Source organism: Grammomys surdaster, unplaced genomic scaffold, assembly GCF_004785775.1.
Source record: "Grammomys surdaster isolate TR1022 unplaced genomic scaffold, NIH_TR_1.0 348, whole genome shotgun sequence".
Taxonomy (NCBI): Eukaryota; Metazoa; Chordata; class Mammalia; order Rodentia; family Muridae; genus Grammomys; species Grammomys surdaster.
The window spans coordinates 1,182,706-1,193,106 of record NW_021604767.1 but is presented as its reverse complement, the minus strand read 5'-3'; the positions used below and the strand labels follow the sequence as shown (position 1 = coordinate 1,193,106).

The following is a 10,401-nucleotide window of genomic DNA, read 5'->3' as shown; positions in this document are numbered from 1 at the left end:
GATTGGCACTGAATCTAAGGAACAGCAGAGTCTCCTCTGCCTCCACACCCACACACATGAACTCCCGACACGCATGGTCATATATATAAAGTCAATACAAATTAGAATAAGCCCAGGTACATGTTGTGCCCTGGTGGAGTCTGGTGCAGGACCTGGTCTGAATGCACTCAATGTCAAAGCTTTCTTTCTTCCTTCTACTTCCTGTTTTGATCTTGATCAATCTTCCAAAGATTTGTCTTTTTTTTTTTTGGCATGTGTACATATATGGTGTCATGTGTGTCAACGCTTGCATTTGGGTTGTGTGTGGGGGGGTGCGTGTGGACATGTGACGCCTAAGGTTGACACCGAGGTAAGGGCTAACCTATCTAGTCAGCTTGCTTTGGGATCTTGGAAGCCCATCTGTTTTCCATGCACTGGAATTACAGGCAGGCCACTAAGCCCACCTAGCACTGATGGGGACCCAATCCTCATGGTTGCATGGCAAGCATTTTACCACTTGGCCACCTCCACAGCCACAAAGAGCTTCATGAAGGGCAGGCCCTGCTTGCACATCTCTGGGACCACAAACCTTAATCCTTCCCCTTCCTGGAAATATTCTTTCAGCTTGGTGGAAGAGCTAATAGCTGTTTACATGGTCAGACTGTTTTTAAAAAGCTAATTTGTTTCCTTAACAGAGCAAATGAGGAGAGACACCGTTTTCACACACAGTAATAACATAAACGTGACCAGCGATGCCAGTGGCTCTCAGTCAGGAACTCTGTCCAGATCTCCAAAAGGTACTAGTCTTTGATCATTACAACATCAGGATTTCTGACAATCCTTTTTCCGAACTTTTGATTTTGGCGCTGAAAGAAAAAAAAAAGTCAGATAAGTTAAAAAACAAGGGCCACCAAACGTCCTTCATACTGAGTTCTTAGGTGGGGCACTGCACCACGGGAAAACTCACCATTTGGGTTTTCCTGTTTGTAGAAGGTCTTTAGGAGCTCCACAGCCTCCTCAGCACGGTACCCAGGGATGCACTGATGAAGGGAGGAACATGAGGTGAGCATTGGCCATGACTGGATGTGGGCTAAATGTCCCCACGGTGGTGTATACACAGTCATGACTACATTAATGGACTCCTCACAATGTTCATTACTTGGGACAAATAAAAGCATAAAGACATACATTTCCAAAAGAATGGGCATCCAGCCTTAACCTAACATCTCAATTAATCACTAATACTAACCACCTAAACTGTAGTTTAAGTACTACACTAGAGGCCAGTACTTAGACCCTCTGTGGTATGTAACTAGACCTTAGAGGGATGATATAGTGATTAAACGAGATGCGGAACAGGTGCTCATATTTTTACCGGCCATATTTCTCCAAGCATGGGATGCTATACACCTTGGGGTGGTAAACTATTCCTAGTGGAACAAATCCCGTCCGCAGTTAAGAATGACAAGCTAGCGTAGGGTAAAGGGGCCAAAGCTAAAACATCCTGACCCTGACTTGACCCCAAGCCCAGGAACAAGAAACAGAATTCCACCAATCCCTGAGCTTGCCACAGAAAACCACCAATCATTGAGCATGAAAACCGTGAACAGGTAAACCCACCAATCCCTGGGCTTGCCACACAAACCTACCAATCACTGAGCTCAACCTAAGCTTGAAATCCCAGGAATCCTCACCCTGAAAATCTCCACCTTAGAAAACCCTGCCCCACCCCCCAAGAAACCCTTAAACCCTGCCTTCTGCTTAGGCGGCCACCCGCCTGGGGGTGGGGGGATTCTTGTGTGAGGTTTGTTGTATGGTGTGATTTTGTAGTATTCCTTGGCTCCTCATTGGCAGAGCAGAGCTGTAACACATTCGCTGGGTAAATTATCCCTTGGTAGAGCAGAACTGTTACACTAGTGAAATGGGAGAATTTAGAAAAAAAGCCACTGCGTGGTCCACCTCTGCTAGTTATCTGGAAGGCCCGCCATGTTCCCGCACTAGAAGCGGCCAGAGGCCAACCGTGGAGAGCTAGAATAGGCCAAAGGCCTAGAGCACCCCTGAGACATTACTGTGGCGGCTGGTTCCTCTCCACAGAGACCACGCCCCAAAGCATAGATTCTGGGCCAACCCTGTCACCCTTATGATTCTCTGCTAAGCCTCAGACAATACCCGCCATGCTCTCAGTACAGGTAGAAAGAAGACTCTTAATACTTAAAGATTATCCAATGGATTTATATATTTGGAAGTGCTCAATACACAAGATGCCCAACCAATTAGAATTGTTACCCAATACCTAACATTTTGATAGAAATTGCTACCTGGGACTGCTAGAGATCCACACTTCTTCCTCCATGTTCCTTTCTCTCTCCCCTCCTCTTTTTTCCTCCCCGCCCCAACTCCTCACTCTGCCTACCTCTTCTATTGCCCAATAACTGAGCTCCACTGCAAATACGATGTAGCAGGAAAATATCCTACTACACACTAGCACTAGGGAAACACCCCTCCTCCACTCCTATCCCTACCCTCAACCCCACCCTAGCTGGCAGGAGCAGAACTTGCAGGGGAAGCCTTTCCCCGAGAGCTATAATACTTAGCTAGCAAAGCAATGGTTTTTATACTTTTAAGAGTATAAAACACTATGTGACAAACACATTTCTCTCACAAGAGGCAGAAATATTTAGTACCTGGTCCTTTACAGGGGGCGGAGGGGAGTTTTGCTATGCAAGATTTAAGGAAGCTGTTGAGCTTGGCTTTGCTCTGATAACTGACCAGAAGAGATTAAAATATGTGAAAAAAGAAATACAAAGAGAGCTGTAAGGAACAACGAATGAAACATGGAGTAAAGACGAACGCTGAACACGTACAGAGGCGAGGAAGCACACTTCCGGGAGAGTGGGAAGAAGGCTGTGTGTGTGCATGTGTGTGGAAGCTGAAGAGCTTGGGAGCGTAGGGGAAAGAAATTAAAGACATATGAGATGGGGCCAAATGCTCGGGGATTTTAGCACTCGTCTGGAGGGCCTGGAAAGGATCTAACTCATCCTGCTCAAGTTTGTGAAACAATACAGCCATCCCTCAAAGTGGAGCCGAGCCAAGCACCTGCAGACGGGAGGCCAGCCTCACAGGGGCATTGTGCGAATGAAACTCCCTTCTTGAGGCCTCAGTTGGCTCCAGCCTAGGATCTTCCCCCATGGTAACAGTAATCTTTCCTTAAAAAGTACTGCCCTGCCCTTGCCTCAGAACATACCAGAATTCCCTCTCAGTCCTATTTCCTCCTCAATCTCTTCCTTAGGGTCTTAATGATCTCAAGGCCCCACTGAGGCTGTCTCTCCAGCAAACATCGCCAGGCACTCACTGATGGAAACATGATCTTCTTCCTAACACAGCTCTGTAGTCACAAGATGACCCGACACACAAGCGTGACTTAGAGTCCTCTCGTCCCTTGGGTTCTAGGATGCTACCACCCTAACTACTGTTGGTCAGTGTGTGCCGGGCCTGGTGCCTTCCAGCTCGTCCACCTTTACTCTCCAATGTCCAACTGAACACCAGGCCCTTTCCCCAGGGGTTGGTAAAGCAGTGCTTCTCCATCATTGTTCAGCAGAATCACACCGCAACCTCTTCAAGCACAGATGCTCGTCCCTGCCTTTTTATTCACCTATGCACAGAGAAATGCAAAAGCCCTCCAAGAGATTCTAATGTGTGGTCCAAGGAGAAACACAGTTACAGTTGGGAAATAATAATAATAATAATAATAATAATAATAATAACCCATGGGTCTAGGTATCAAGATGAGATTCTAAAGTATCAACTAGAGCTATATGTATGTAGGTTTTAGCAGAAAGTATATTCACCAGATAGTGACGGTACACATCTTTAAACCCAGCACTTGGGAGGCAGAGGCAGGCCTCTATGAGTTTGAGACCAGCCTAGTTTCCAGAGTAAATTCCAGGACAGCCAGGGATACACAGAGAAACTGTGTCAAAACAAAAACAAAAACAAAACAAACAAAGCAAATGTTTTAACCAGAAAAAAAAGAAATACTAAAAAAATGAATGACCATATTTTTAAAAACAATAGATCCACAGATATCCCTGTGAACTTTATACTATATAATATTATAGTATATTATTGCATGCAGTATTAAAGGAATCTACAATTCTGATGTGAGATCCTACCTCCCTTTTTGCCCTCTGTCCCATGAGCCGAACGAAAGAAAAGGAAGAAAACACAGCATCCAGAAGACGAGCATACTAAGGCTTTAAAAGCTAACAAGACCTTAGAACATACTTTGGCATTAAACCATGGCATTCACTTTCCACTGACTCAACATGGCCATGTAGATAGATGAACTATAAACGAACTTCTCTGGCTGAGAAAGACTGACTACACTGAGAAACCTGACAGAACTGTTTGTGCTTTCATGTCACCAACGTGCCTATGTGCATGTGTGTATGTGTGTCTGTCATGTGCACATGTATATGTACAAGCCAGCAAGCAAGTGCACCCTGAGCACAAGTTCAAGCGCCTGTTCTCCCCTTGAGCCTTACTGAGACAGGCTCTCTTGTTGTTTGACACGACATCTATCGGGCTAGCAGGCCAGAACTTTTCTTGTCCCTGCTTCCCGTCTCACCACAGGACCCTCAACTGCATCTGGCCTTCAGTGGGATCTGGGGATCCAAATTCAGGTCCTCATGCTGCCTGGCCGACACGTTGCCCACTGAGCTGTCTCCTCTGCTCCTCATCTACGTCTTAGACAGTCTGATACCCAGCGATGTGTCTTAGCTCTGTTCAGAAACTCTGAGAAATTACTTAGGTTTTTCTCATAGAGGAAGCGCCATGTGTATGGAGCCAGCAATTTGTGCTATACAAGCAATGTCTGGGTGGCTCTTAGAAATGAATGGAAAAATGAAGTCACTTTACGAGACGTCTTTAATAATCAGCCTCACTCATTCCCACTCACTCTGTTGCAGCTTCTTTCTGATGTGATGTTAAAGGCATCTATTCTTAAATACAGCAGTGGCTAGGAAAGCTTATGTTCAGCTGGAAGAATTCAAGGCAAAGACTCTTACAAAACTCGCGCTGCACAGGATTAGTCCTCGGCACAGCCTATGAACACTCGAGGCCTTCAAGAGGAACTCCAGAATTTATTGAATCTTACTGTTTTTTGAGTATAATCCTTTGGGATTAATCTTCCATCTTGGAGAATGAACGGGTAGTGTATGGATTCTGTCAGACAGATTCCTAATGCTTACACTTTCAACAATAAAACCTTCACCAGTGTGGCAAGGAAGCAGATTTTCTAACAGACAAAAGACATGTAAGTTCTCTGGTCTCAGGGGAAGTCTCACCATTAAAAGGGATCAACAAATAATGAAACTGCAATGCCAGGTAGATAGTAGTAATGGTGGTGGTGGAACTGGTGCCTAAATACTGTTGGCTGTGACTAGTATCCCAGTTAACAATGCAGGCCAAGTTCCATCATCACACCACAGACCGGGCACCACTTGTCCCAACAGAGAGAGAGAGTCTCTAAGCCTATACAAGGTGCTGGTGAACTCTGTTCAGGGAAGGGACACAGATTTTTTTCCAGTGAGATGTAAAGAACTCAATCCAGGGCCCCACGATACAGTCTGATTCTGTCATGGGTTTTTGGAATACTGACCACATACAATTGGTAAGTCCATCAAGAGAGAGATAAACAGAAGAAAAGGGGCGTGGAGAAAGGGAGAAAAGGAAGAAAGAACAGAGAGAGAAAGAGGGAAGGAGGGAGGGGAAGAGGGAGGGAAGGAGGGCACAAGTAGATTATATTACCTGAAACGGTCTCCCAGTATTGGGTAGGTCAGCAGAGGCAATGTTTAGGATGGAACCACAACCACCAAACCGTTCATTTTGACAGCCATAGACGACCAGCGGGATTTATAGCACAGAATTAAGGTCCTGCATGGGATGTGAAGAACCACGGCAAGAGCAGGCTGCTACTAACTACCTTAGAAAGCTCAATCCAGACTTCAAAACAATTAAAAGTTTACAGTTTGCCTTTAAACTAATAAAATCCAGTTATAAAAAAAAGAGGAAGAGACTCTAGGTGTGTAGAAATTAAAAATCTAGCAATCATGAGTTGACAAGATGGCTCAGCTGATACAAGGACTTGCCATACAAACAGGACAACCTGAGCTTGATCCCTGGGACATACTTAATGGTGGAGGGGGAAAACCAACTCCCCAGGTTCGTCCTCTGAGTACTGCATGTGTGCCATGGCAGGTGCTTGCCATTATAACAACAGTAAACAAACAAACAAACCCTGGCAACTGTAAACAGCAGAGACTGTGTGATTTTGCTTAATACACAAAACAATTCTCTGCTCTTTTCTCAACTATATTTTCAGAATCATTGCAGAATTAGAAATTTAATGCAGGAATTTTACCTTTTAAAATACGTAATTTAGTCCCAGGATCCCACGGAAGAAAGAGAGAACAATGAGAGGTGTATCTGGCCATTTTTGCTCACAGGCAAGGTAAAGGCAGGAAGCCAAGAAGCCAAAGGATACTCATAAGGCGCAGGGCAGCAGCACACATGATACACGGCTCCACAGTGACGTACAACACCGTGTGTTCGAATACCATGGAAGGGCTCTGTCCATGTCGATGACACCAATCTAGGACCTGATCAATGGCCACCATTTCAGCATGCCGAGTAGCCTTAAGAGAGAGAGAGACTTACATTGATATTGTTTGTTTCATACAGGTGGTGTCTTTAAAATATGCAAACCATCAATTCAAACGGCATTCTTACCATTTCTGGCTGTATTAGAACATAGCTTTCAGGATGCCCTTAGCAGTTGCCCAGTGCAAATATAATAACTTCACCAACAGGGACGTCTAATCCAGTGTACTACACAAGCCTTGCTATGTTTTTAGTGAAATTCTCACGTGCCTTGGGGAAGTCTGTTTTTCATTAAAATATTACAGAGGAGATAAGTCTCAAAAAAAAGATATCTACCATTTCTGAATATTTTAATGGAGGATTGCAATTTTCATAAGTTTATGCTCTAGTTTCAAATAGATTTAAAACTGACCTCAGTCTAAAGCAAATCTGTATTGAGTTTATATTGTCATGTTCTCCTTATAGCACAACAGACTCTAAGTAAGCATACATTTGAGATTTCAGATACTTCATGGGAGACGGCATATTACAGGAGAAATCACCCAGCATATGGAATTAGTTACACTGAAATTTGAATCCTGACAGTGATATACTAATTACAAGTCTCAAGCAAACTTTGGATCCTCCATGTCTAAACTAGATTCTACTGTTATCTTCTCCTCTACTGCTCCTAGAGCAATCTGAGCCACACCAAGCAGAGTGTGGCCTGATGTAATTTAGGTACTCTTCTTTCCTCTTATTAAAAATGATTTTAATGCTGGGGTAGAGAGAAGGCATAAAGGTTAAGACTACTTGCTGCTCTTGCAGAGGACCAGAGTTCAGTTTTTATTACCCACACTAGGTGGTCCACAAGTGACTGTAACTCCAGTGAACTCCAATTCCAGGAGATCCAACATCCTCTTCTTGCCTCTGAAGGTACCTACAGGCATGTGCACACCACACACACACACACACACACACACACACACACACACACACACGTAAAGTTTTCTACCATGGATATGAGTTCCTTAAGACACAGGATGTTTTAGATGGATGTGAAATGTTCCATCCTGCAGAGAAGTTCTTTAAACTCAAAAAGTAAACAACTCAAAGGCTTCAGGAAATCCCTGAAACTGACTAGATACACTAGATACGCCCCCCCCATCCTCAAGTCCATATAAGCAGTAAGGCTGATAAGAGACACACTTATATCAGCCATTCTGCTTCGAAGAGGCTCAGAACACCTAAGATACTTGAAAGAAATGTTCTCCAACTTGCTGAGATGCCTGCAAGTTGTGCAATGAGCTTCAGGTTTCCAGGTCCCCCATACTGGGGTGAGCTTTCCTGTAATTAACCCAAGTAATGTTAACTGGTCCACCAAGCTGGACTTCAGTGATACCCTTACTTTTGGTCTGTTGTTTCCTTATCTGAGGTGAGTAGACTTTTGTTCACACCTCCCCAGAGTAGTGTCACACAACACATACACACACAACAGAAACAAACAAACAAGCAAACAAACAAACCTTTAAAATAACTTAATCCAAATTCCTAAACATGTGTAATATACCAACAATTACGTCAAGAAGATCTAGACAAATTAAATACATAACAATGAAAATTGAAGTAGTAATCAAAAGTATCCTACAAAGAAAAGCCCATGGATGGACTCATGGCCAAATTCTACCCAACTTTTAAGGAAGACCTAAATCCAATATTCTTCAAACTCTTCCACAAAATAAAAAGGGAAAGAACATTGCTGAACTCTTCCCCAATGCAAGTCTTACCCTAGTAACAAAACCACATGAGGGTACAGCAAAGAAAGAAAAGAGTAGACCATCTTTCTTGATGAACATGGATGCAAAACTTCTCAATATTCTGACAAACCTAATGCAAGAATGTAGTAGCTTGCACATCAATCAAGATGGCTTCATTTTAGAGGCTTGACATATATAAACCAATAAATGCAATATACAACATACAATAAATAATATTAAAGATGTAAATAACATGGTCATCTCAGTAGATAGAGAAAATGCATTTGACAAAGTTCAATACACCTTCATGATAAAAAGTGATGAAAAAACTAAGACTAGAGGGGCTATAAATATAATAACTGTTCTATATGGCAAGCCTGTAAGTGATAGACTGAATGAGGAAAAACTTAAAACATTTCCTCCAAATCATGGTATGAGACAGAAGTGACCAATTTCTCTACCCTTACTCAGTGTGCTGCCCAATGTCTTAACTTAGGTCAAGAGAGAAATAAGACACATGGGTCAGAAAGGAAGAAGTGAAATGACCGAGGAATGAGAAGGAGCCTTGTGGATTTGTCAAGAAAACCATCACATCTGACACTTTCAGAGGAGTAGCAGGTTAGAAAATCAGCACTGATGAAAATGGTAGATTTCTTATATATTGATAACAAACTATCCAAGGAAGAAGTAAAGGGAAAAAGCCCACCTTCATAATAGTTTTTTAAAATATCTAGAAGCAAAAACTATACTGATGAAGTGAAAGATCTTGATACTACAATGAAAACTTTAAGACATTCAAGAAAGAAATTGAAGAAAATAGAAAACAGAAATCCTGTCCATGAGCATGGATTACCAGAATTAATATTGCAGAAATAGTTGTAGTACCCAAAGCAATCTACAAGTTCAATGCAATCCCTATCAAAACTCTAATGGAACTCTTTGCAAAACTAGAAAACTCAATTCTAATCTTAATATGAGATCATACACAAACACACACACACACACACACATACACACACACACACACACACACACACACACACACACAAAATCCTCTGAATAGTAAAAGCAATCCTAAGCCAAATGAACAATTCTGGACAAATATATTATAATACCTGACCTCAAATTACACTACACAGCCATAATACAAAACAGACATATGGCAGCAAGACAGACATAAGGATCAGTGAAAGAGAGTAGAAGATCCAAAATAAATCTACATAGCTATAACTACCTGATATTTGATAAATATAAAAACATATATTGGAAAAAAGCCTCTTCAAAAAATGGTATTAAGAAAAATAGATATCTACATTCATGATAAAATTAAACATATTTCTCTCACCCTACACAAAAATCAATGCCAAATGGATCAAAGATATTAATGTAAAATCTGAAATACTTTACCCCCTAGAAGAAAACTGGGTACCACTTCAAGAAACAGATATAGGTAAAAGCTTTCTGGAAAACAATTCCAATAGCACATGTAATTGACAACTTTAGGAGCTTCTATACACCAAGGGAAACTAGACATCGAATGAAGAGGGGCTACAGAATGGGAGAGAATCTTTGCCAGCTACATCTTGCTGTGAAGAGACACCATGATGAAAGCAACTTATATAAGAAGTCATTTGCCTGGGGGCTTGCTTATAGTTTCAGAGGGTTAGTCCATGATCATCATGGCAGTGAGCAAGGCAGCAGGCAGGCAGGCATGGTGCTGGAGCAGCAGCTGAGAGCTTACATCCTGATCCTCAGGCCAGAGAGAGACAGACAGACTGAGACAGACAGAGAGAAACAGTAACTCAGAAAGAGGAAGAGAGAGAGAGAGAGAGAGAGAGAGAGAGAGAGAGAGAGAGAGAGAGAAACAGAGAGAGAGAGAGAGAGACAGAGACAGAGAGACAGAGAGAAACACACACAGAGACACGGAGTGAGACTAGGTGTGGCTGAGCTTTTAAAACCTTAAAGCCCACTCCTATTGACACACCTCCTCCAATGAGGCCACACCTCCTCCAATGAGGCCACACCT

General features: G+C 42.6%; 1 protein-coding gene across 1 annotated transcript in view; it reads right to left on the bottom strand.

Annotated features, from left to right (window-relative positions):
- Positions 1 to 220: 220 nt before the first annotated feature.
- Positions 221 to 10,401, bottom strand: part of Adat2 (adenosine deaminase tRNA specific 2) — a 17,648-nt gene continuing 7,467 nt past the window's right edge. Inside the window, exons 3-6 of the mRNA XM_028779229.1 lie at positions 6,524 to 6,674; positions 5,788 to 5,894; positions 947 to 1,019; positions 221 to 845 (exon numbers count right to left, since the gene is read on the bottom strand). Of these exons, the coding sequence (XP_028635062.1) occupies positions 802 to 845; positions 947 to 1,019; positions 5,788 to 5,894; positions 6,524 to 6,674 (375 nt within the window). The 3' untranslated portion in view covers positions 221 to 801. The remainder of the gene's footprint in view (positions 846 to 946; positions 1,020 to 5,787; positions 5,895 to 6,523; positions 6,675 to 10,401) is intronic.